General features: G+C 36.6%; 1 protein-coding gene across 1 annotated transcript in view; it reads left to right on the forward strand.

Moving 5' to 3' along the window:
- Positions 1-27,920, forward strand: part of PRIM2 (primase, DNA, polypeptide 2 (58kDa)) — an 84,115-nt gene that overhangs the window by 1,966 nt on the left and 54,229 nt on the right. Inside the window, exons 2-7 of the mRNA XM_009999273.1 lie at positions 221-318; positions 603-706; positions 972-1,051; positions 5,385-5,505; positions 18,225-18,320; positions 18,957-19,094. Of these exons, the coding sequence (XP_009997575.1) occupies positions 221-318; positions 603-706; positions 972-1,051; positions 5,385-5,505; positions 18,225-18,320; positions 18,957-19,094 (637 nt within the window). The remainder of the gene's footprint in view (positions 1-220; positions 319-602; positions 707-971; positions 1,052-5,384; positions 5,506-18,224; positions 18,321-18,956; positions 19,095-27,920) is intronic.

Here is a 27,920-nt window from a genome sequence, read left to right on the forward strand (position 1 = left end):
TGTATGTTTTTGGCGGGCTTAGAGGCTCTCCTGTCAGTTATCGATGTCAGCCGGCTGCTTGCTCATGCTGACATGGACCCCCCCCCTTAAAGAAAACGTGTCGCTTGAGGTATTTCGGAGACCTGTGACTGATTTCACACCAGTGTTTGGTGTATAGCAATCAGGACAATGTAGTTTTGGTTTGCACTGGTGATTTTTATGAGCATGTTTCACTTTCTAGGTGTTGTGACATATTTGATGTCCCTCAGTGCAGTGATTCAGATCGTTGTGGCTGGAAGCAAAGGCTCCACTCAACTCCTGAAAAACGCTGCATCCAAGGTTTCCATCTTTACAGGAGAAACTGATGTTCCGAGGCTGGTCTGTCAGAATTAGCTGTCGTGCTTTCTTTGTTGACCGTATGGATTCCAGAGTTGGACAAGCTGTTCAGGACTTGTGGGCCACACCTTATTCTCTGTATTTCTTACTCCTTTGCTCCCCTACCATTAACAGCAATTCCTGGCCTTAACCTAGTTTGTGCATTGCCCAAGATTAATAACAATACAGTGAAATTTATTTTCACTACGTTGTCTCTAACGTGGACTTTTTTTTTTTTTTTTTTTCAGTGCTCAAAGTAGTTGAAAACCTTGGTGTGAGCTATGTAAGAGGTAATGAGCAATACAAAACTAAGCTGGAGGGTGAGCTCCGGAAACTTAAGTTTCCCTACAAAGTAAGTAAAAAGTTAAACAAAACCAAAACAGAAGTGATGAAAGACTACTCCTAAAACTTATATTCTGTTGTTTTGTCAGATATGTGGTTTTTCTTTGAGAGTATATATTTATTTCTTTAGGATAACCACTTTATTTAACAGTCTTGCATTTATTCTCTTAAATATGGGTATTAAATACACTGTTGAACAGCAATAATAAATTAATTTTGGATTTTTTAACCTGGGAGCGATTATTTCTCTGAAATAATAATAATATGTTCTGTAGGCTTTGGTTGAGGATGATTATGATGCAAGAAGAAAAGACCATATCTCTCATTTCATACTGCGCCTTGCTTACTGTCAGTCGTAAGTACTTTTTGGATTATGCTGTACGCTTAATTTTAAATAAATACAGACACTACATTGCTTTACTATAGACATAGATATTTTAGGGTTGCATGCCTACTAAATAGAAAGGTAGGCTCAGAGAGTTTTTTTGCTAGGATACTGATTTTAGCCACGGTGAAAAGGGATACTTGAGGTCTAAACTGACATCCAGATTTTTCTAATAATTAAAAAAAAAATATGAACTTTGAATTTTACTCATGGAACATTGATTTAAGTTTCTTCCTTTTGACATATTCTTTGAGATTAAAGCACACCAGTATTAAGTGTTTGTTAGGCATTTGGAGATAAATTAATTTAAATTAGCTGTTGTATATTCTTGAACTGCTGATTACTGACTAAAGCCCTGACTTATGTAAAAAGGCTTTATAAAAGAGAGAGCCTTGTTTCTGAAAACTAAAAATAGTGTCTGTGTTTGAAGTTTCCTCTGTTGACTCTGCTTTTCTTCCAAATTCATTGCTTTGAATGGTTGCACTGAAATTTTTGTGTTGTGTGAAATTTCAAGCACAAAGTTGGCCTTGTCAAGTGCATTCCTTCTACTTTAGCTGTAGGTTTTGGGTGAAATTATAGAGGTTGTCACTGTTTTGTATCTGCTAGCAGCTTTGTTATGCATCAGTGTGAACTGAGTCCTTGCCATTGCAGTCTTTTTTTGTAATTTCAGCTGACAAATAGGAAGTTTACTGTTTTGGATTATATGTTGGGATAGAGTTAATTTTTTTCATAGTAGCTGGTATGGGGCTATGTTTTGGATTTGTGCTGAAAAGTATTGATAAAATAGGTTTGTTTCAGCTTTTCCTGAGCAGTACTTACACACAGTCAAGGCCTTTTCTGCTTCTTGCACCACCCCACCAGCAAGTAGTCTGGGGGTGCACAGGGAGTTGGGAGGGGACACAGCTGGGACATCTGACTCCAACTGACCAAAAGGGTGTCCCATACCATATGGCATCATGCTCAGTGTAAAAAGCCGTGGGAAGAAGAAGGAAGGGGGATGTTCAGAGTAATGACGTTTGTCTTCCCAAGTAACTGTTATGTGTGATGGAGCCCTGCTGTACTGGAGATGGCTGAACACACACCAGCTGATGGGAAGCAGTGAATGAAGTCCTTGGTTTGCTTTGCTTGTCTGCATGGCTTTTGCTTCACCTATTAAACTGTCTGTATCTCAACCCATGAGTTTTCTCACTCTTACCCTTTCAATTCTCTTGCCTCATCTCACTGAGAGTGAGTGAACAAGCAGCTGTGTGGGCCAGCTGGGGTTACACCATGACAAATCATTAATTCAATTGCACTTTTAAGTTGCAATATAGTTTATTTAAATTAGGTGAGTGTGGTAGAAGACGTTATACTTTAATAGCTGACATGAGTGAAGTGCTGCTCTATGTGGATACAGATTTGTAAGCTAAAACAGACCAGGAGGGTGAGTAGGAGGGATTGTGCTCCAAGCCAAGATATGGAGCTGGAATGGATGAGGCTTTTCCTTGGAATGGATCATGAGACAGTTGAGAGTTTGGGGCCATGTGTTGGAAAAAAAACCCAAGATAGCTAACAACATGGTGGGTGCCTGCTACAGACCATTTGATCAGAACAGGAAGTAGCAGAGGCCTGAAAAACCTCCAGATGCTGAAGATGGTTTGCTGATTTATGTGTTTGATGAGCCAGCTAGGTCTGTGATACCTGTGCAGTGAGGAACAGGTGTGTGAAGATCAATAGCAGGCACAACTGCCAGGCCGTTGTGTTTACAGACTTGTTTTCCTGCAACAGCACATTCTTAAGTTTCCAGTTGGCCAACAGTGCCACCCAGGGGTATGAGTTTACATCAGCTTTTTTTTTTTTTTCCTCCTTTTTTTCCCCCCCCTACTTCTCGTCAGTCCTCACAAATTGGATTGTTTTGGTTTGGTTTTTACATGGTCTGAAGTGGTCAGATCCACCATTCTTGTCAGTTAGATTTGTAGTGTCATTGTCTCTTGATTGTCCAAGACTTTAAAGCTCATTCTCATATAATGTAAAAATGTTGCTAAGATATGGTATGTACAGTCTTTAGTGAACAGTCTCACTCACACCCTTCTTTCAGACCTCATGTAACATCACCTTTATCTGTCAAGTGCTTTAGTGGAAGGGGTTTCTGTCGATGGCAGGGGGGTTGAAACTAGGTGATCTTTAAGGTGCCTTCCAACCCACACCCTTCTGTGATTTTGTGAATCATAGGATAAATGTGAGTATTAGTCTTAGGTTCCAGATTTAAGAGCATTTTCATGTCTTTCTAACGTACTTTTATGTTTATGCATCGTAAGAAATACTCTAGTCTTTCTACCACTCCTTAGGGTGAAGAGAATTTTTTTCCCTGAGTGCTGTTCCCTGCTATGAAGGAGGCTGTTCTTTCACATTACTCTTGAATTTGAAAATCTACTAATCTGATTTAAGTTGTTGAGGATTCTGCACATGACATAGTTAAGTAGCAAAAAAATTAGGAGATGTTCCTAATGTCTACAGCTACCTGTAACTGTCTCATCCTCAGCAGGAGCTTGGTTAGTTATCTAAAACAGTGACATTGCTTTTCAGTTAAGCTTGCGTAATAAGTATTATTACTGATATGTGTATAGAGTGAGAGTGCATATTTTGAAAAAATGTAAGTCATGAATATAAGATGTGATTTGGTTTTAGAAATTATGTAAATTTTTTTAAGACATAAGGAAAAAAACCAACATAAATAATGCCCTAATGGTCATGTTCCTAGGAAAGTCAGTTTTAAAGTATATCTACAGTAACATCAGCCAGCTCCTCAGCTAATCTGTCAACTGTAGGAAGAATCCAGGTTTGTATTGTATTAGAGATAACAGTAACATTTCCTTGTTTTGGTAACTTAAGGGGGTAGGTGGGATTACAGCCTGTGTTTTACTCTCCTGAAGAAGTGGAAGAGCAAGAGACTGGCTGGTCTTCACAGTAACTAACTATATAAGCTTGATTTTTATTTTTATTTTTTTTTTCCTTTTTGCTTAGAAAACCAAATTCAGCATAGAGGAAAAGAGTAAAATTGCCACATCCTAAAATTTTGTTAATGTTTACAATGATCACAGAAGAACTGGAGAAGATCAGTCATAAAGGCATTAACTTCATTTAAAGTTGCACAGATTATTAATACATCTCAAGCACTGAAACTGGTCACAGGGTTATACTTCAAACTCTATTTCTCCAAACCCTATTTCAAGCAGAGGTTTTGTCCACAAAAACACAAACAACCCTGTTGTAATTCACTGATCCTCTCTGGGAAAGATACTTAAGTATTGTAAGAAGGTAATGTAAGACTGCGGTATTTCTGTGCTCTGTTAATTGTCATAGCAGTAGACCACAGTGTAGGTCTCAGGAAAAAATTTAAAATAATGCCCTGTAACAGTGAAATAAAGCATAATCTGCATTCTGTGCTTGTACTACAGAGTGGCTTTTGTTGCTACTATTCCGGTACCTACTTGCTATAGCTTTGAGTAATGTGCTGATGCCTGGGAATCTTGACTGCTGGGATGTAAAGAGGAATATGAGTACTTAAGAGTTCATAGAGATTGGTTTCAGTGTTGTTTTTCTGTTACCTGCTGGCTCCTATCCCTGTGTTCTTGTTTATTCTCCTACTTGCTCATCTGCAGTTGCTAAACCCCTTTTGCTCTTTTGTCAAGTGTTAGATGTTTTATTTGTGTTCCTCACCCAAGTTCATAGTTATGTATTTTTCTTTTGCCTACTTCCACACTCTGTTGCCAAGCACAGAGCACTGTTGTTAACAGTGTCTGAGATGGTTGCATGTTCCTTCACCTGGAGATACCCCTAAAGTGAGAATTAAAAGAAGTAGGCTTCATGAGGTATTTGCTCATCAGATTGTGATGTTAATTGTACATTAAATAAATATTTTGCCATGTGGAAGAAAAAAAGCTATTCTTTAAATATTGGAGGAGAATGTTATCTGCAGTTGGTTATTTTTATCTGAAGAAGGAAATGATGAGTACCATTTAAAACAGACTAACAGCTTTGATTCCCACAAAGCAATTTTTAGAGTTGAGATTGACTACTTCTGTTTTTCCAAAGCATCTGCAGTCATGTTTCTTTGTGTATTGTCTCTTCACAAGTCTTTCTGATTGAGTGATCCTTCCTGAAAGGTTTCTGCCTTCTCTTCCAAGCTCCTCAGTTTGTGGATCCCATGCCTAAGTCAGGATTGCATTTAATGCTGTGTTCACTAGATATGATGTCTGGTTTATAAGGAAAGAGAAAATGCATAATCAGAAAAAGTATTAATTTTTTATTATTTTTTTTGCAGTGAGGATCTCAGGCGTTGGTTTCTTCAACAAGAGATGGATCTCTTGCGATATCGCTTCAATGAACTAACTGACAGTTTAAGACAAAAGTTCCTGGAATATGTCAACTTATCATTTGAAGCTGTAAGTGTGTTACTTTCTGTGTTTGTGTTATGTTGCGTGTCTTTTCTTTTTAAAAAAATTATTAAAATCGTTTTAGTACTATTTAAAAAAACAAAAAGTGAAGTTATGCCTTTAAAAACACAACCACATCTGAGTTTACCTCTGAGTAAAGTAACAATGTTTACAAAAGCTAGTGGGTATTTTGCAGTCAAGGCTCTGGATGGGTTAGAACTACTGTATGTTCTTCAGATGTGACATTTGTATGTTTTATTTGTCTGTAAGGGCAAATGAAGCTCAGAATTACCTTGCTTTCTGTGATTTGTAAGCAATGATAATTCACCTTAAAGGTTTAAGTGATAACAAAGCAATGGCAGTGTTTGTTTCTAACCTGAAGCATGTGTGCAATCCATTCTCATTAGATTACTATCTTTAGTTAGAAAATAGTTTTCGCCAACATACATCTTAATTCGTAAACTTGGCTCTAGCACTTAATAAGATGTTGGCATGTTGCTGTGGTAACCAAAGCAAACCACAGTGACTTGGGGACAAATGTACCATTTGATGAGTACTGCCATCTTGAAAGGTATATGAAAACAAAAACCAAACATGCATTCAAAAAAAGCTTAAGATGTCTTTTGAGGACGTAATTAAAATTTAATAGTACAAGTATGAAAATCCTGTATGGATTGCACAAGAATGTAAGATATTATCACTGTGGGTTAAAAAGAATTTAGATTCTGCTTGTTTGTGCATACTGTGTGAGTTACTGAATTATAGATGTGTAACCAAAATTATGATGTAGTTTAAAAAAGAGAAGAAAAGCTGGTATTAGCTGGTATTTACTTGCGAGAAGGCGGCCATCAGCTATTCAAAGTGTTCAGATTAAAGGTGATTACTTCAGTACAAGGAATTTGTGTTTCAAAATTTGGTATTTGTTATTTCAAAATGATTACAGTCTTTGTCAAAATAAGCTTATCTGCATTTACATATAGTGTAGAAATGTGAAGCTTAGTAAGTTTTTTCTTGAAATCTTTTTACAAAGATGTCTCTAGATTAAGTTAGTCCATCTACAGTATTTTTGTGAGAAGTCTCTAGAACCTGGACTTCCAGAAAAAACTGGAAGTTTTATTTGAGTTTGTATTTGAAACACTTTTGAATTACTAACAGGTAGATGCATTTTAGTCACTTGTCAGGAAATACCTTTGCCCAATCTGTTTTCTAACAAGTGTGGAAGATGCCTGGATTTGTGCTGCTCAGTGTACTAGAGCATTGGTTTGGTGCTTAAAATTTTACACTACTTTGAAATACTAGTATTTATGTCACCCTGGCCATTTGTGCCAGAATGGGCAAGAGAGAGAGCTTGTAGTATTGAATAAAATGTGAAGAAATGAAGCAGGAAGAAGGAAAGCAATAATAAAAGCGAGGGAGTAGGAGCGATGGGGTGATGGACCTCGTCCTTGCTCTCTCACAGTGTTGTGCGTGTATGGGATTCCTTGTTATGGCTTCTGTATGTTTTTAATTAATTACACTTTTATTTTAAACTCTGGTGTAGTTTGTTACTGAGATTGGACCCTGCTTGAACCTTTGACAACTGATATTCCTGTTAGTTGTAAATGGTGGGGGGGAAGGTTACATAAATAGCAGTGGTCTTTTTCTTTTCTCTAAGCATGGATACCTTAGGTTGGATAAGAAGAGACGAAGGTTTTGCCCAAGAATAGAGACCAACAAAGATTATTTGAAATTTAATGCGATTACTTCTCAGTTCAAAAAACTCAGTGGTCTCAACTCTTCAGAGAATGTATTCAGCATCTCTAACAATGACTTGTTTCAGCTTTTGCTTTTTGGCCAAAGTTTGAGACAGTAATGAAACTATTTTCTTTTTTCCTTTTGGTTGAAGTATTCTGTGTAGTGTCAGGCTCTTAATCAGAACACCAAACCTCAACTTTAATTAAGTGCTGTTTTGCCTGCAAATAGTACAAAAATAATACAGACTAGTGTAATATATAGTATCTGAGACTAGTTGTCTTAACTACTTCATTTCTACAATTTATTTTCTAGTTTTCTATCACAATGACAGCAGAACCATGGAATGGTTCTTAAGGTATTTTAGAATTATTTCTGTCTATTCTATACTTTATGTCCTTTAAAAACAAAATTAAAAAAATAAAAAAAGGAAAGTTTTTGAGGGACAGTGCTGTCATCATCCAGGTAAATACTGAAGCTTTTTGTGTAAGGCATGTAATTTTCAACTGTCAAGGCACATTAAATAGTCTTTGTGCGAAGTCAGTCACATAGGGAGCACAGGAAATCCATAAGCATCACCCAGGAGAGGTAAATGCTGACATTTAAGGTGACAGAGCCCATCAAAGAGAATATGCAAACACAGGTGTGCAGTTGAGATTTACATTAATTTAGAAGATTAAAGCATTAAAATCTTACTATAAATGAGTAATTATAGTAGTGATGCCTGACAGTTTCTGGCAGTAAAAGCCACTAATAGAGATTTTAAAGATATTTAAAGGGAAATACAGTGAATATTTTAAATGTAATAGCCATTGAGGAAAATATTTTAATCTCAAAGTAAGTGATTCAGAATATGAAGGAATTATATAAAGTAAATGGTTTTACAGGTAAGTGACAATTGGGCTTTAACTAGAAAGTATTTTTTTTCTTGGCACAAGCTGTGGGCATCTGATGTTTTCCTATGTTTAAGTTAGGAGTGCCTGATATTATTTCTGCCAGATTGTGATAAAAGACCTGTTTGGATTCAGTAGACATTATGCCCAAGCCCCGTTTTGTGATGTAATTTTATCAGTGAGACTGGTTTTCTGTGTGGTTTTCCACATGCTACGTATGCACCCGCTCAGTTGTCCCACTGTTCCTACCCCAACCTTTTAATTTGTCCCTCTTTTTTCTTCTTATAGCTGCTTATGCATGCCTGTATCAGAAGCCCTTGAGAAATGGCCATGCTTCTTTGTTATAATAGTACTTTTAGATCTTTATAGTGTGAGAGAAATCCTAGTTTATTGATTTGATGTTCTGTTTTTCATATAATATTTCTGGCAACTGCCACACCTGTTACTAAAAAGCTTCCAGTGTGTCTTAAGTTTGTGGAAAACTGCCAGGTATCTGGTTCATTGGTGTTCCTAAAAATTCCTGAATTAAGGTGTTGAGCTTTCTATTTTTCACGTATTTGGTCTTACAGAACCTAGCAGTGGGGAAGTAATTAATCATGATGATGATGATGAAACCTGAAGCCATAAAAGGAATGTAAAGTATTTTTTACCTTCACTCTGTATGCTGCTTATCTTTTTTTTGCCCTTCAAGGCTGTTTCTATGCGTCTTATGTTGCACAGTAACTCCTACTTAGGCTCAATTTTTGCATGCTTCTGAAATACAGATAGGCACCTCTAATATATACTGCTTCTTTCAGCAGTTGCTTTAAGATATTTTGGAAAAATAAGGAAAGTATTCTCTTTACACTGTTATTTACACGTTTGTTTTTTTTTCCTAATATATGCCAACTTGTGCTTTGTAGCATTAAAGGATCAGAAGTTATCTAGTCATACTGGTAGCTTTTCTCAATAGAAGTGGAGTCCCCCAGATTGGCAACTAATGCTAGTTACTGTAAATCAGGATTTAGAGTAATGTTTCCTTAAAAGAAAACTACCATTACCTTCTTTTTCATTCCTTGTGAATTTAACTTACATGTTAATTTCTGTAATTATTAACACTTCCTTGTTCCCGTGCACTTTACTCTTTCCTCACCTGTTTTTTAATGCTTCTGTTACCCAAAATGACAATGAATAAAACTTTTCATTGCCGTCCCATAGAAGTTTTCATATAGGAACTGTCACTTAACTAATTTTTAGACAGTTGCCACATATTCTGAGACCTCTAACTTCTGATTCCTGTCATTGTTCTGACATACTCATGTTCCTGTTTCTCCTGTTTCTCAAATCGGTCTAGTCCTCCTTCTCATTTTACAAACTAACCCTCTGTTAACTTATGTATCTCAGCCTTTGGTGTTCCTACTTCCTGTACACAAATCTTGGCAAAGGTGATGCCTGATTTTGCCTTCAGTTCTGGGAGTTTCTTCCACATTATAGTCTGCTTCAGTGAAACTGATAATGCACTTAAGCTGTTAATAATCATTCTTTTGATAGGATTTAACTTGTGAAGAAAATTGAAAATTCACTGTCTGACCCCAGTCAGCATTTAATTGTGATCTGCTCTATTTTATAATGATGCAGGTTAGTGATGAAAACATTAAATATTTTAAATAGTTGGGGAACTTGGCCTAATACATTTCTATTTTTGAGTTAAATTCTTCCATGCATGTTCTATGAGATGCTTTGATTTGTTACTGTGCTTTTCCAGGAATTTAACTTGGTACACTAGAATGTGGAATGGAATAGAATGTGAAGTTTTATCCTAAATTTTTCAGTTTTGTTCTGGTCATCATCTTGATGGTTGGGATTTTCCTGCCTTCATCTTGTCTTCAGACTGTTCCTTGAAATAGATGTATTTCCTCTTTGTTGCTTTCACAAGAAATGAAAATTAATAATTATTATCATGTCTTTATCTGTGGTATAAGGATGACATATAATTGAATTTAGATTCCTTGCAATGCTTCTGTTCTGTGTTACCTTTCTGCAGTGTGCAGAAGAAATAAACTTCAAAGTGTAGTATATTTCTCCTTGAATACATCTGTCTGTGTTTCCTCTCCACATAGCATAAAGAATCCCATTTAAATTATTGTAGAATTTCTTCACCTCTGAAGAGCTTCTTGAAATTTAAAAAATATTATGGCTTTTTGGATAACTTATAGGTTAGATGCCCTTACATTAGGGTAACTGGCAGTTGTTGCAAAATTAACCGTACTCATTTTTTTAATGCTGTTATGAAGAACATTATTTAATTAAAAAGCTTTGGATCGTGGTATTGGGGAAGGAACAGCAGATGGGAATAGTCACTTGGGGGAGCTAATGATCTGTAGTGCATTTGTCAGCATTTGACAGGAAAGAATAAGAACTGCAATCTCAATTGAAAAAGCAAAGTGCCTTAGTATTAGAGTTATATTTTTGATGTTGCAATTGAAGTGCTGCTTTAGCAGCTTTAAGCAGTAGAAATTAAACTTCTTTAATTTTCATTTTTGTGATCAGAGCAGTCCTATGAGAGACTTCCTGATACCACTATTATGCTTTCTTCAAAAACATTTGTCTCAGTAGTGGCACAGTTGTATAAATATGTGTAGTTTAGCTTCTTGAAAAAATGTTTTACTATTGCCTTTATTGGATGTGGAAGATCCTGAAGTCAGATTTGGATTAATGAGAATAGGACTAGTTTGTGTCCGTAGTAAGGACACAGGTGACGTAAAATCCTCAATTTTACTAAAAAGCTGTAACTATAATTGCCCTTTTGGTACCAGGTGTATCAATAAAAGTGGTTTTCTGATTGGGTTTATGGCTTTGTGTTTCAGAGGATTCAATTAATATTTCTTCCTTTCCCAAACAGGATGGGGGAAACTGGTTAAAAGTGGAAACTAGTCTAGAGCCTAATTTTACTAAGTGGAAACTTAAGCCAAACTAAGCAGTAACTTTGTCCAAGTATGCTGCAGCTTGCATTTGTGAAGGCAGTAGTTCTAAATTTTATCCTAGGTTCCTGTGACTTGGATCTTACATTTGTCCCTTTGCTTGAAAACCAACAATGCTTGTCTCATAAGTGACAGTAAAGGTCAGAAGTGATGCATATCTGAGTGGGAAATAGTGCCTTATTGCCAAAGTAAGATAAAAATGCTTAATCTGTCACTTATCTCAAGGCTTTAAGTCGTAATAGAAACAATTGTATGTGGAAAGGCTTTGTTAAATAAGACAATATTTAATTAGTTAATTTATTGTGTCCCCTCTGTCTGTAGAGAAAGCTCCTCTTCTCACCAGTCTGACTTGAAAATAGCAGTGGTTTTGGTCAGATGGCTGTTTCCAGTGGCTTGGTAGTCTTTGGATGTGGTCTGAGGAGTATGTAGCATGTTCTGCCCCTGAGGGCATTAAATATGAGGCTCTGTGCAGAGCATACCAGGGGGGCAGATGTCTCTCTGAAGGCTTTCAGGGTTCCTTTTAAAGTCTCTAAGGAGGAAGGAGAAGACAATAAACTTTCCAAAGGCCTTGCTAGCAGCCGTTAAATTTGGACTGGCATTATAGGCAGTCCCTTTGCAGTAGAGTAACGGTAAGTTGACTTCACTTATTGGTGCCATCTCGTGAGACGAGTGGCAAGTCAGAGGAAGAGTTATTCTGGGGTCAGTTTGGAGTAAACAGGTGATATGGAAGGACAAGAGGTTTTCTTTCTACTAAGGCATTGATGTAATTGGTATCAGGGCAGAAAGGAGAAAAAGTGATAATCTCTGCAGTTGATCATACTGTGGAAATGCAAGTTAAGGAGAAAAGACACACTGATATAAAATGTTCAGTGCATTAAATAGATAAGCATAACACGGAACAGGATGAGAAAGCCAGCACCCAAGCTTCTATCCTATTATCATCAAAGCCTCACAAGGCTTTGCAGGAGTCCCTTTAGATGTCCAGATGTGTTTTGTAACAGAAAACAGATTCTTGACCCCAAGCTTTATGGTTGGATTTGACTTTATTTTCACAATTGTTAGTAGGAGCCATTTTGCCGTAAAGCAGGATCCCTTCTGATGCTAGTAGCAGGGCACACAGTGGAACCCCTCTTAACAGGGTGTGCTACCAGGCCCTGCATCTGGCATAGCTGTGTGACCTGCGTTGGGATCAGGCCCTTGTAGCCTGCCATTCCCTGGAGGAAACCTGGTGTCTCTGCTGATGGTGCTGTTTTCCCTTGGAATGAGCTGGGACTTTCCATCTGGGGCTTAGAGATAACTAGTCATCACTAATCCTCCTTTGTCTCTCCCACTGTGTTCAGCGCTGAGTACTGCGGGGCCTGTGTCAGGATTGGCTCCTTGTAGCCTGCTGTTCCCTGGAGGAAACCCAGTGTCCATGCTGTTGGCTCTCATTCCTCCCAGAGTAAGCTGAGAGGTCCCTTTCCTGTATCAGAGCTAGTACCTCGCCTCTTGAATTCCTTCTCCGTTGCTCTCTTCTACTGTCTTTGGTGCAGAGTACTGTGGGACCTGCACTGGGATTGTCTCTTTATAGCCAAGATGTCCTGAAGGATGCCTGGTGTCTCCAGTGATGGTGCTTGCTCGTTTTTGAGGAGGCTGCAATGTGCAGTTTGGGCCTGGTTACGAGCCATTTCTTTAGCCCAGCCCTGCCGCTGTTTTCTTCTGCTTGAGGGGTCATATCACTGAGGTTTCTGAACTCTTCTATGGCCATCTCAGGCCATGGTGCCATGTCAGGATCTGAGCTCGTTCCTGGTGTAGTGCACAGGGTGGTAAAGCTCATAGTTTTTGGGTCCCACCCAGTGGTAGATGACGTTGAAAGGCCTTTGGCAAAGCTTTTTCTTCTCCAGGCTGAATAACCCCAAATTTCTAAGCCTTTCCTGATAGGAGAGGTGCCCCAGCCCTCGGATCATCTTTGTGGTACTCCTTTCAACTTGCTTCAGCAGATCCATGTCCTTCTTCTATTGGAGGCTCTGGACCTGGAGACAGTACTGCAGGTGAGATATCATGAGAGTGGAGTGGAGGGGCAGAATCACTTCCCTTGAGCTGGCTGTGCTCCTTTTGATGCAGCCCAGGATACAGGTGGCCTGTGATGATACTGGAGGTTGTCGCGACCTGGGTGGAGGACCTTGTACTTGGCCTTGTTGGATGAACATCATGGGGCTCACACAGGCCCACTTTTTGAGCTTGTCCAGGTCCCTCTGGTGGCATCCTTCCCCTCGGGTGTATCAACCGCACCACTGGTATTGCTGAAACTTGTGACTCTGATATCTATGTGGTGATATTTCGGAGTAACAGGTAGTAATTGTTTGTGTCAGCTTTCCTTTTTATGGATGTAGGGGAATGTTTGTCAGGACCGTAGGAAATTTGACCTGTCTCACAGAGTTTCTCTGTGATTATGGTGACCGTAGTTGAGGAGGATCCATAAAATGTGCTTTCTGTGTTGACTCCTGACTTGAAAACCAAACCATTTCAGTTGATGAATAAGAATACAAAATAATTTCAAGTGCAGCCCTTTTTATTATTAGGGGCACCAGCAACCTGAACTTGAACTAAAATTAAGTTGTAGTACCATGGAAAATGCAATTTTCCTCTTAATTTATTTGTGTCCGGCATAATTGGAAATTATATCTCTTAAGAAAAACGTCATCAGACTTATGAACAACAGACTTGTAAGTCTCTGGAATCTGTTATTTAAGATTCTTTTAATTGGTAGAACAGCTGGGAATGATGTCCTTTCCTAATCAAGCTAGTATTCATTGATTGGCTGAGTACACTTTAATGTTATTTAATCTAATGGTATCAAGGTTAATAGTTTTGTATTCCAGTTCTACCTTACTTAGTACTGTGATGTGTGACAATGGAGAAGATTGTCTTGGAAATGATTGTTTAGTGTGTTTCATTCTTAAAATTACAATACAGGGCAGACTTGAGAGACTGATGCCATCTCTTTTTGAGAAGGGTGTTGTGCCATTTGAGTACCCAATGCTCAGTGACTAAAAGCAAGTTTTGGAAGTTCACTTTCTGAAGTCACCAGAGAGATGTGCATGTAAATATTGGAAACTGAGTCTTGGAAAGGGAAAGGTCTTGGACACTGACGACTTCTTTCTAAGTCTCCCAGTAAGGAACAGCAAAATCAAGTGTTTGTGGATGTATAATAGTGCAGTGTGTGCATGCATCTTTATCTCTTCATTAAAACAGAGAAGGAATATGAAGTTTATTTCGAAGCTTTTGGACTGCCTCACTGCTAGTGTGTGTTTAACAAAGCCTTACATATTAAATTATTAATAATTTAATCTAAATTTATGTGCCATTGTGTTTCCAGAAGAATTCTGTGATTAAAAATCAATGAATGAACTGCTCATAGAAAGCAGGAAAACTAGAAAGAATGCAACTTGTATCAAATCCATCCTTCTTTCCTCTCCTGCCTTTCCTTTTTATGTCTCTATTTTTCCCTTTTTTTTTTTTTAGTTTCAAAAACCAATCATGAAGTGTTGAGTTGTTTCAACTCACAGTGACACAGTGTCACTGAAAAGGCAAGATCCTTTTCTTGGAGTTGTTGTTCTTTGCTTACGCAAAGCAAAGACTGACTTGGTGATAAGCAGTTTCAGTTCATTAAACTGGCAACAAACTAATGAGGCAAAACTAGTGAATTGTCTTCTGTAAGGTAAGTTGAATCGCTTCAGTGTGGAGGGTCAGATAAGCACCAGATGACACCCTCAGAAGAATTCTGTTGATTTTATTTTTTTTCTAAAATCTTTTGACGTCACAGTATTTTATCTGGTAAACATCGAGTGCTGTCAGAAGTTAAGCAATCTGTTTATCTTTCTGATCTTGATTAGAATCCTAAAAGCTGTATAATTAATTGTCTCTAATTTTTTAATGATTACCGGAATGTGTTCTTGCAGGTGCCATTTTAGAGATGAAATTATTAAATGTACAAACCGTAGTATTCTTATTAAAATAACTTTTAAAAAGCCAAGAAAAATTAGAATACATGTTTTATGATGCTCTGTATACAGAGGTATGGGCATGACCTAACTGAAAGCTTGGAGTTTGAGTTTAGAGCTCATTTTCCTTGCATTGCTTCTTCAGTCAGTTTTACACAATTTTATATTAAAATGATGAAATCCGTAATGTCAGTGCAAGGTTATTTTTAATGTGCCAGTCTTTAGGGAAGCAGATTTTATTTTAAAATGTGTTCTAGAGACGTATCCAAGCTTTAGTTAGGGGCTAGGGATACCCTTTTTTCTTCTTCCTCTCTCTCCGTTACCTGAAAGCATGAAGTCAATGTGAATTTGGCGAAAAGATAAGGAACAAAGTGTTTGCATGGCTGTTGAAGGTTTGCCCTAACCTTTAAGGTACTTGAGGCTGAAAGAAGTAAATAATTTAACAGATTTAGAATTATTATTTATTTATATGATATTGCTTTGCAATAATACTTCTGTTTGTTTAAAAATATGATTTCTGATGAAACAGTATTTTCTGTAGCCTTTTCCACAGTCTTATCCAAATTTTAATTCATGGCTCATACACCTGTTTTTTCTGGAGATTTCACCAGAGTCACTTTTGCTCTGAGAGAGTTAATTTTTTTGCTAGTGAAATCCAAGAAAATATAAAATCTCTGTGATTACGTGTCTGTACAAGTTTGATAGGGTTAAATTACTAATAAAAAAGGTTCTAAAAATCTTGTGACGCTTTGAGTCAGTGTAGTTACTTTATGTGTACATTGAAATATAAAAAATGCTTGAAATATAATGTGCTACTGAATAAAATTGTCTTGTTGATGAAAATGAACTAATTGCTTTTCAATGAACAAATAAGCAAGGAATCCTTGCCTTTGACTCTTCCTTTTCTCTCTCCACTATTTCAAGTCTGTCTGTAAAACAGTCACTGGACTGTTTAATGGCTTTTTTTAAAAAAACCAACCAACCACAACCTATCCTTGACTTGGTTTTATGTTTTTTTAGTGAGATATCATAGAAGTTAAAATTCCATTTTTTTCCACTATAGGTATGCTTTTATTCAAAGAGTTTCACTGAGGGTTTGGAATTACATGGTAGACTGGGTTCTTTTAGACAATTTTTACTGAGAAAGCCTAAAACTGTTATATTTGGAAAATGGTAGTCACTATTCTGGAATTAAAATTTTGGTGTATACTAGGTGAAAGGCAAGCTTGCAAGCTGATGTGTTGACTTACACTACTTAAGCAAGAAATACGTCATCAGGAAGGAATAGCAATGTTTTGGTAACTTTGAAAAGTGGGAATTGTTCAAAGACTAACAAGAGTAAGATTACTAGAGTATTTTCTCAAAAATGTTTTCTTGTGTCATTTGCACAAACACATTTAATTGTTTTGATGCAACTACTTTGTTAAAGAAAAATACTTTCCTTGCAAGCTGTTCTTCCCTGAGCGCTAGATTTTCACATGCAGATATACAATACTACTGTGTTTTTCCTTTGTCTTAAAAGTTACTTCCTTCTGTCTTGCTGGCAGTTTTATTTTTACTTTTAAAGTTGATTTTCATGAGAGTGTACTACAGATTTCATCAAAGTGTGGACAGGGTAACCATAAACCTTCTAGGCATCACTGCCTTGTCCATTTCATATGCATCTATCAAATCACTTTCATAGAGGGGATTTGCTGAGCTACTCTTCCAAGTTTCAAAGTACTTCCTGTGACTTCTGATAGAAGTGTTTTGCATAATTTTCTCAGCTTTTCAACTGAGAAGGGAAAAAACTTTTGTTTAAGTGTCCATTTAACTGCATATTAGTCAACAAATTAGATATTCTGTCCCATTCAGAGAATAAACTGAGCTGCTTATGCACATACATTTCCATGAAAAAGGACACTGAATGTCTTTATCTTGTGTTTGGTGTCTGGGTGTCTTTTGCATGTGATAATCTTGGCTTGGTTCCTGACTAGTCTCTAAAAGCTATGTTGACTGCAGCTTTTGTTCACCTTGCTGTTGGTTTTGGAGCACATGTCCAGTTTATGTACATGATGTGTGACGTTTTTGGTGACATCTGTGTCTGTCTATGTTTTGGGAAGGTATTCTGTGTTCCTTAACTCTTAATCACTATGACTCAAGGACTACTTCAATTATGCTTTATGAAGAACACACTGTGCAAATATTCAAGACTGCTGTTGCTTTTAGTTATGTTCCTAGGTATCATTGCTGATTTACCAGCACGTATGGTCTGTTTTATCAGAGTGTATTATCTATGATAATTCTTATGTTACTTTTTTTCAGGTATTAAAGGCCTGAGCTTAATAATGATTTAAAAGAGAACAATTTGATTTCAAATTTTGTTTTTAATTGTTTTCTCTTGGATAAAAATGAAACATTATTTAATGACTGGTAAAATCATTATAATATGCTATTTTTAAGCATGACTTTTCTGCTGTATTTAGTTGTTATTGAGTAGTGAAAAAGCAAAATATATTTGTGTTTGCAGTATTTACATTTTTTATATTAGGAAGTGTAACACTGTCCATTATTTTTCAAGCTAGAAATTTTGGCTTAAGTACTTGTTCAATTAGAGTATTACTGCTTAACTTACCTGTTTCAAGAAGTGGAAAAGCATTAACATTTAAACAATAAGATTGGCATTGTTCTTTTTTTCTTAGAAAAACAGGAGAGAGAGAGAAATCCATGAATACATACTTTTTTTTAAAAGTCTGGTTTGAAAGAGGAGTTGAGACCTATGTTTTTGTTAAGAATCTGGGAAAGTTGCTTAAGTCCTAACTGTCATTGAGTCATGCTTTAATTTAATGCTTGCAGTGTATCTAAATACGAGCAAGGATTTTCAGAAGTTTTATTTTAAAGAAGCTAGGTTTTAAAAAATTGTGGTTTATACTTATTTTGTTGTTTAAAATTATTACATTTTAAAATCTGCACTGCTGCTTCAGAAGGAACGTTATTTAACACTTTTGACCATGCTTTTGCTGGTTTGTGCTTAATTAATAATTAGTGAGAACTTGCTGAATATGTAGTACTTTTTACCAAGTGAGGATATGTTTACAGATTAAATCATCTTTTAACTCATATTAGTTAAAAAAAAAACCTTGAAGTATTTCAGCAGTTTTAAAACTAGCTCTTAATTTTAGATTACTGAAGACCTGAAAAATGAGTTGGCAAATGAGCTCCTAGCATCAACTCCTGGCCTCAGTATGATTAAAGTAAAAGAGCAAATGTTCTATAAGGTAAGTAGAAATTTCTAAGTTCCACAGATCTGCATTAATTCTCCTTCGGTTAAACTAAGAGTTAACTCCTTAAAAGTTTATTTAATAGTATTGCTAACTGTTAATCGAAGTATCTAAATTAACTGAGACTAATGAGGGTTCTTCTTCATGTCAGTATAAGGGTAGAGGGAAGGACTGAGAGAATAAAGGGAGCTTTGAACTACCATTAGAGTCTTCTATCCTTTTCTGCCATCCCTTGTCTTTCACCACAAAAATGGTCTTTAGGATGGAGACATTCTCAAATATATGTTGCTGAAACTAGGTTTGTTCTGATTGTATTAGTCTGAAATACTTTTTGCAAGAGAGCAAAGGGAGAGGAAAGAAATAACTACTGTATCCCACTGGTTCTTTGGAGCGAAGTTGGTTGGGTTCCAGATCTGTGTCCGAGACCTTCTATACATTGCCTACATGAATCAAGTATTTCAGTAGGTCTGAAACAGAAGGCCAACAGAAAAAATCTTTTGCCCTCACAGAGCTTTGCTAAAAGGCAAGAGAATGACTTAAAGCTTTAACTTGTCCATCTTGAATCTTAGGGTTGTAAACATCATTACTGCAATTCTTTGCTGTTCCACAGTGTGGGTTTTGCTTCTTTCTCAGGTTGAACTTGCAGATGCTGTGGATCTATTTAGAGCCAGAAGAGTGTTTGTTAAAGATGGCTTTGCATATGTGCCACTAAAGGAGATTGATGCGATTGTTTTGAATAACTACCGAACAAAGTTATCTAAAGCATTGGCGGTAAGTCTGCTCAAGTCTGATGTTTATAATTTTTGCTGCATTGTCTAGTGACACTCTTGGACAGTAGCCTTTTGGATTTTTAAATTTATCTGTTTCCATCTGGAGAATACAGAAACCCTATCAAAGTGCTGACAGCACTAAAAAAAAGTTAATGATGAGCTGAGAGTTCATTAATTTTATATGGAATGTAGCATGTGATGTGCATTGTAAAGAAGTTTCTAATAGCAGATTTTAAAATTGTTTCCCACATAGACAGTAACATGACTTCGTGTTCAAAATGTTAGCCCCATACACATGACTGTTTTTTCTCTTTGTGTCGGTCTTTTCTTCCAAGCCATTTTGCAACAGATTTTTGTTGAAACAAGTAAAATAGTGATTTCTGGGTTTTTTTCTTTTTTCTTTTGTTCATGATAACTGAAATGAGGATAAGTCAGACCATGTCAGGCAAAAGTAGTCTTCACTGTATGAATCTTATCAAATCTAGTTAGGACACCGATGGTAAATACTGTATGTGAATGTTCTTTCTTAGTAATTTGGTGAACGATTTAGGATTTGCTAGTTGTACAATATTAGAGTCTTCACAGGGTTTAAGAGTTGGTGATCAGGTATAATGCACAGAATTTCAGCGCTAGAAAAGGTGGTGTTGAGTAACACAAAAGCAGTTTAGATTGCTTTTAAAAAATGTTTTTTAAGCCTTATATTGCTATGTCACATTAATATGGAAGTCAACCATAAGTGTTCAGTGAATAAACAGTGTGAAATGAAGACTTGTTTCTTTAAGATGATGCCAGTATGCTAATTTTCTACTTTGTTAATTTTGAATATAACTGGAGTCTTTGGGTTTATGTAATGGGCAGTGAAAAATGGTGATGCCTGCAGAAAACTGGTAACACGTGGGATTTTAAAACAATGAATGCATTCTATAGAAATGTGGCTTAGTATGCAGGTTATATGCATCTATTTAAAATACTTGTCAGAAGTTTCGTGGACTTCTGGAACTTGCATGTTGCGTGAATAGCTGAGAAGCCTGAAAACGTTCTACAGAGGTCAGTCTAACATTCTGTTATGCCAAACAGAGGTGTAACTGGATTGTGACAGTTTGTAGTAGAATTATTAGTGTAGTTTTCACTGGAGCAAAAGTATTATAATTACTGGCATTTCACTGGAACTATAAGAATACACTTCTAAAGAAAGGACTGTATGTAAGCAATCTTTTTAAAATTTCAAGGTGGTAATGGTTGCTGTTTCACAGCATACAAATTAGGAGGTAAATCTTTAGCAAAATACCTTTATTCCTCAGCCTTATCTGGAGTGAGGAGGCACATTGTACTACAAGTTATGATAGGCTTCTAGTATAATTTGTGAAAAGTAGTTGTTGAAATACTATTTGGTATGTGTCTGCTGCAAAGGACAAATGAATCAAGAAAAGTGCTGAATTTCAAGCACTGTGATAGTATGGAAGCCTTCATGGCTGCACAGAAATTGTACATCATGGCCAGACTTAATTAAGAAGTAATAAAGCCTTAAACAACATCACTGATTTGTTATTTGATCTGTCTCTTAATAAACGTATTTGATAACTTTACTACTTTGGTAAGCATTACTTATGTGTGCTTTTGGGAGTATGTTTTGGTGTTTTCACAGCCTCTGGCTGTTTACACTTTGTTCTCAGTGATTTCCAATGGGCAATCTTTTTGTTTTATTAGAATTTGAGAATTAAAGATCTTAATGGTGTGATAATTCAAATTAGGCTTGAATGCTGTTTCTAAAGAAGGGGTTTGTATATTCACAGGGACAAAAAATTAGGCTAAATACTTGGATCTTCTGTGGGGTGGTTTGACTTTCTGGCTTTGGCAAGCCTCTAAGGGACAAAATACCTTGAATACAAATAGTGGAAAGATGGTCTTTCAGGCATGTAGTTTTGAGGAATCTTTCTTAGGCTCTCATTAGCGATTCAATTATTCGACATGAGCGCAGTATAGTTTTCCAAGTGTGGTGTTGCTGTTTGTTTTCACTGTGGTATGTTTTGCTTGGTTTGGTTGGTGCTACTCCAAGCAGTCACATGCACAGGTTTTTGGAAGAAGTTATCCCTGCACAGGAATGATTTCACAGTGAAAGCCTGCCCTGTCTTTTCCGAGGCGCTGGAAGATGTTACACTTTATGGGAGTGTGCTCATGTTAAAGTTACTCTTCCTAGGTCTCCAAAGCATAGAGTAATTTGGGTGGTCACTTAGCCTTATACATTGCTCACTACATGTCAGGCACGTGTCACCACCATTCTGCATGTTGCATGGTGATTCTAGAAATATAAGGAGGATGAATTGATGTGTTGATACTGAGCTTTGAGACAACAGTAAGTAATTCATAGTACTGACTTTTTAAATAAAGTTTCATGTTGACACTGGCACAAATTCAGTTTAGTCAGAGTTGTGCTTCAGTTGCTTATGAATCAAGCCCATGAAGCTGTCGTGATTTGTTTCATCCTTGAAAATAAGTTTGACATCTTGACTATGTGGGTATTTCTTGAGGCTCAGTACTAGGGGGAATTGATACTACTCAAGCCTTCTTGGCAATTGCAAGTGCAACTGAAGAAGTTAATTTTATGTGCAAAATCGATACTGCAAGGACCTTCTTTCTGTATTCTCTGACCCATTTGATGGCAAGTAATTTACTTTGTGCCATTGATGATTATTAAACTGTAGAAAGCCTAAACATTTTCTGTAGCTCAAGTAAGTTATAATATTAGCTTGGCAATTGTTTTATAACTTAAACCAAATTTTTGTTAATTCAAATTGCATTATGTTTTATTCATGAGGTTTTCATTGTGTTTACACTAATGCACACACATTTCTGCAGTAATGCTTTTCTGCACTTTGGTTGCAGCCATGTAGTGAACTTAGGTTGTGAAACTATTGGCTGTGTTGGATCTTCTGTTTTGAGGATAGTTGTTTTAATTTTTCATTTCTTGAAATCAGAAGATCTGGCATAATGTCATGGTTCTGCAGACCAATATCAGAGCTGTGGGTTTTTTTTGGTATTGCACAGAAGAGCATTGCCCCAGAGAAATCTGAAATGGGACAAAAGGGAGAAAGGACAGAGGAGGCTGACAAACCCTTGGCTAGCACTTGCCTTTATCTGCAGAATCCTCATAAAATTGAGGAAATAACTTAATATTAGCTGTTGCCACTTGTTTGAACAGGAGTTTGCATTGGATAGCAGTTTGCCTCAACTCCTGCCCTGTGTGATTAACTGCAGTGGGCCTAGGGGTGGACCATGTTTCCCACCTGCTCAAAGTGTTGCAGCGTTCAGTGTGAGCTTCAGTAATAACTTGGCTTGATAGCATGTGTTTTTTCTTAATTTAATGCCTACACTTCTTTACTTTGAAGTATGATTTTGTTTAATCCCATAAACTGTCTACAAATAAAATTGTTGGGTTTTGAGGACTTCCCACAAAAGGAGGACCTCACTGGTGTTTTCTAAATTTTTTTGTATTTTTTTTTTTTTGTTTATTCCTTTCACTATTTGGGGTAATATTTGCAATGATTTACCTCTAAAATTAGATATTAATCAAATATGCCATTTTAGTCAATTTATGATGTGTTCAAAAATCTGCAAATTTGGGAAAAGTATCAGCATATATGGCACCACCTGCAAAACATTTTCTTCCTAAAACACCTATGTTTTCAAGCAGTGAAGCAGAAGGCTCTATGTAGTGGCATTAATGTTGAGAAAGTATGATTGATGATGGTCTTGTCACTTGAAATTCATTTCAGGTGTTTTGTTCCCAGTGTTAACTTAAAGTAATTCACTGAAACATAAATGGATGATTTTTATAATATGCGCGTACAAGGTTAGTAAGGTAATAACTTTGGCAGTGCAGGGTAAAATGTGATTACGGTGACTTTGTCCTCTGAATCTCTCAGATGAAAGTTTGTTGTGAGAGTTTTTCAGAGAAGCAGCTGGTCTTTATTTCTGAGGAGTATTTTACTGTAAGGGCACAGTCTAAGGCACAGGTCTACTGAATAAAATGGTGATATTTTGAGGAGGAGAAGTGAAATAGGGGAAAGTTACTTTGAGCATGTGTTTGTGTGTCAGAGGGGACTCAAGCCGGAGTCCAGAATGGCTATCTCATTGGACTTTTCTTTGTGGATCTTCTTTTTGTCATGGCCCTTGAATTATCCCATTGTGGGCTATTTTCTGAAATCCATCCTTCCATGTTTTATCTCCTCTACTGTTTCTTTCAGAGACTACATAGATTGCTAGTATATACTAATTGTAAATAATGCTGGGAGGTTAAATGTAAATGTACCGTATTCAGTATTTTATAACATATCAAATACAATTTCTCATAGGAATTGCTGTTGTGAGTAGTCACAACAGAGTTGGTAGGTTTTGTAGATGTTAAAAGGAATGAGTAGAGTAGTGAGTGTCAGATTAAGCGTTCAAGAGAGAACTGGAGTCATGCCAACTTATTTTGAGACCATAATTGAGCTGTAGTATCTGATACTATTATTACAGTTAGAAGTAACAATTTGGATTAGGAAAAATAAGGCTGCAAAAAATATGGAATGTGGAAGGACGGGAAGAGGATTGTGTTTTAAAATATTTCATTCAAGTTTATACAAACAGAAGTAGGTCGAATCAGTAAAAATTGTGGTAACTACTTTTCCAATTAGGATTTTTTTAAATTATTTTTGTTAAATTTTAGATTTCTCCATGAAATATGGTGAATGGCTGTTCTTCTGAGTAACGTTTTAAAATATCCTAAGTTAGTGAATGTATACTGCATAGATGGTACTGACATTTTTTTGCCATTCCTACTAGTGATAAAGATCGGCTGACTATTGAGGAAGAACTAAATCTTAAATCCTTTTGTCAGTCAGAAGTAAAAATGGGAAACAACTTTCAGTAGTGCAGAATCCACACACATGTAGATCTGGAGCTTAGGGACATGGTTTACTGGTGGACTTGCAGTGTTAGGTTAATGGTTGGACTCAATGATCTTAAAGGTCTCTTCCAACCAAAATGATTCTGTAATTCTGTTCTGTGAAATAAATTTAACAACTGATAGTCATACCAGATGGCACTTGATTAATTAATGTATAGAATCTTTCTAGAGGCTGGAGCACTTTTTAAAGCAGCAAATGTAAGAACAAAGTACACACAAGTCTCATCTCAGAAATCCCTTTACCAAGATGTGTTTAAAATAAATTCTACTGTAGGACTAATTAAAAAACTCCAATAATCTTACGATTTCACAACTCAAGTGTTTTAAAACTCTTTTGAAGAAAAACTGTAGCAATATGCCTTTTGAACTTACTGCACGTTTATTTTTAAACTGGTTTAAATATAGACAAAGTGAGTATTTTTAGAAATGCTAGTCACTGCCACTGTTGATGCAGCTTATTTCTGGGTGGTCTCATTGTATGACTTTCTATTTTACTTCATTTTCTCACAGGGAAGTTCATCTCTGTGTTTCTTCTACAATTGTTAATTTGTGCATTTATGCTAGAGAAGACATGGACTTTTTTTGTAGTTCTTATAAATTAAGATTATTTGTCAGAATATTTTCCTGGTAATAGGAAAGTGTGTTTTGGAGGCGGTATAGCTGAGCAGAATTTTTACAGTACAAACGCACACCTGTGTCTTATGGGCAAGCTGTCACTGAAATCACTGAAGTGCTGTCTTCCTGAAATATTATAAACAAGATTTAATTAGGTGTCAAATGTGGAGCTGAGGTAGTTAAACTTGTCTCTAATGGTATTTGGCGTGTTGAAGTACCCTGCCTGGCTCACTCCCTTCCCAGCTGTGACTTCAATTTGCAGCTCTGGATTGTGAAGTTTACTGTCTCTAGGAGAGCATCAGGTTCCATTGCATGGCCTGTACTCTGCTGCTAGGCTCCTACTAGATCATAATTTTGTTTCCTCCTAGTGGCTGCCAGCTTACCTGCCTGAGGAGGGTATGGCTTTATCCCTAATACCTTGACTGCAGGAATCAATTTTTAAAATTGATTAACCAGTGTTTTATGTTCTGTTGATTTTTCAGGTGTTCCCTTGCTAATTTTCTCTTGGGTGTCTGACATGGGTTTTCAGTCTTTTTTTGCATTGCTGTGTTGATTTTCTGTTTGGTTGGTTGTTTTGTTCTGTTTTACCTTCTGCTGGATTATCTCGTTATTTTACAGTTCACCTCTGCTATTTTTCCCCCAAATTTCCGAATTAGCAACCTACAGGGAAATACTGACCCGTGATGCAAGCTACCTTGCTCTTGCTAAGGAGCCTACTTTGAAGATGCTATATTGCATCTGCATATCCAGGTATTTCATGTGTTCTGTTCAGCCTGGAGAAAGCAATGAATCAAAAGTTGAGTGTGCAATATCACTGAGTTAGCTTTCCTTAAGAGAAGCCTCCATGCTGCTGTCTTCCACCTTTACAGATCTGCCTCAGTTTTTTAGTGTTTCAAGCCCACCTGGACTTAAAAGGACTGGAGTCCCAAAAGAGGATGGTGTCTTCATGTGGAGCACTTTGACATTCCTGTGAACGCAAATTTCTTTTTCTGAAGTAACTTTCTTTTACCTTGAGGTATTTAAGGAGGAGGTGATCTATCAGCAATAATCTGTACATTAGCGGATGCATCTGTATGGCCTTACCTGGGCTGTTTTTTTTTACTCCTTCAATCTTCTATTACGGTGAAGTAGAAAACCAGGAGACGTTTTCCATAATTTCTCCATGAGTTATGTTCATTCTGTGCAAGTGTAAACATATATGTAAATGTTTTGTGTAATCTCATCTGTCTGATGATGCCTCATCTGTCTGAGGGAGGAAGCACAGAAGTGCTGCAAAATAGATGTTTTATAGTGAAAATGGATTTTGAAGGTGGTGATGGATTTACTGAGCATCCGGGGTCACGGGAAAGTCTCAACTATAAGTAAAATTTTGTAAAAGCTTGTATGTGCTCTACAGATTTCAAAAGTATACTGAGTTAGCTGTTCAGCATCAGAGTTGTAAAAAGGCAAAAAATAATCATAGATTCATAGAATGCACCTTTACATGTCATCTAGTCCAAACTTCCTGCAGTGAGCAAGGACCTCTTTAACTAGATCAGATTGCTCATTGCCTCATCAAGCCTGACCTTGAATGTCTCCAGGGATGGGGCCTCCACCATCTCTCTGGGCAACCTGTTCCACTGCTTCACCACCTTCATTGTAAAGAACTTCTTCCTCATGTCTATTCTAAATTTACCCTGCTCTAGTTTAAGACTAAAGTAATCAGCTGAAGTATCAGGGAAAAACAGACCAATGAAGATAAGCAGTTTCAATTTATATGTAGCTTGGGAAAGATCTTTTTAGCTGTAATTCCTTTCCTGTATTTATGTAAACAAATTCCTTTTTATGTAAATACTAGTATTTTTCTGTTTGTAAGGACTGATGTTTAATTTAAATAATCTGTAGCCTTGAACAAATACCAGAAAACAATTGTTTTCTATTATTTGTCATGAATTTAGCAAAATTACATTGTTTATTGATGACTAAGGCCTTAGTTTATATATGTACATAAAGAAATGTATTAAATTTGCTTATAGTGCTTAAAGCTTCTTACGTAATAGAAACCCCCATGAATTTTCCCTGTTGTTTTCCTAGTTATGCTGCCAAAATGAGATGAAGATTTTTCTTTTACCATTTTTGTTAATCCCAGAAGATTTGTCTTTTTTATTCCATCCTTTTGATGTACAGACAATAAGAATTTAAAAAATATGGAAATATGCCCATCCCCCACCTTCTTTTTAAAACTGAACTGTGAATCATAAGAATCCTCTGTGGAGTACGTGGAAATGTTGAATTGCTTCTTTAAAAAGTGGAAAGAACTCCAACAGTTGTCAAAGTGAATGAATAAAAATATTAATCAATTCTTATTCCAAGTGACAAGGTTTTAAAGTAATTTTTGGAAGAATTGAATTTCCCAGGCATTATTGCAGAGCACTAGCTGTGTAACACCCTTCAGTGACAGAAAGCAAATACCTGTTTCTCAAGAAAAGTTGATGATACCTCATATTGCATGAACAAATAAGTAAAAGTGTAACAGAGGATGTAGGCTAAAGAATAAGAGATATGAATTAGTTTAGAATATATTTAAATTTAAAATCAATGTCATACGTGTCACATACAATAACATTTTGTCTTGTTAGATATTTCAATATCTGGAATTTCAAAGGCAAATCACACTTTCTTTTGAAACATACTTCTAGACTTTATTTAAATTGTTGCCCAAGATTGTTTTTGCTGAACAAATGAAAGTTTTGTGATTAATCTGCTTTTAGATTTGGTATGCTCCTATATAAGAAGCAAAGACCATTGGAGCAGAGGCATCTTCAGGTTTTCTCTTTCCACCCTTAGAGTACTTAATCATTCATAGAACAGCTAGCCAATTTTAGATTATCCAGTTTAAAATAGTAAGTCCAGTTGGACTTTTGATCTGAAGTTATTTTGTGACGAATAAGGAGAGGGTGTTGTGGATCATTTAATGATGTGCATTTGCCTAAATTTGTGCTGGGGAGAGTAACCCCTGATTTGCATTATCAGCACAATTCCTAGTGGAAAACTGTCCATCTGTGTATTTTTCTTAGGATGTAGGATAATGCTGCTAGAGCCTGCAATGAAAGCAGAGAGATGATAGAAGTAATAATTAGAGAGGCAATAATGAAAAATTCTTCCAAGCTGCACTTTTGAAACCAGCACTGTTAGGTCTGTGACTTTGGGGATTTTAGTAGAGTTCAAAGATAATGGTAATTCTTGTGAAATCCACAGACTAGTACCTTGCTCTTTTAACAAGTT

This window comes from Chaetura pelagica, unplaced genomic scaffold (genome assembly GCF_000747805.2).
Source record: "Chaetura pelagica isolate M959 unplaced genomic scaffold, ChaPel_1.0 scaffold90, whole genome shotgun sequence".
NCBI classification, from domain to species: Eukaryota; Metazoa; Chordata; class Aves; order Apodiformes; family Apodidae; genus Chaetura; species Chaetura pelagica.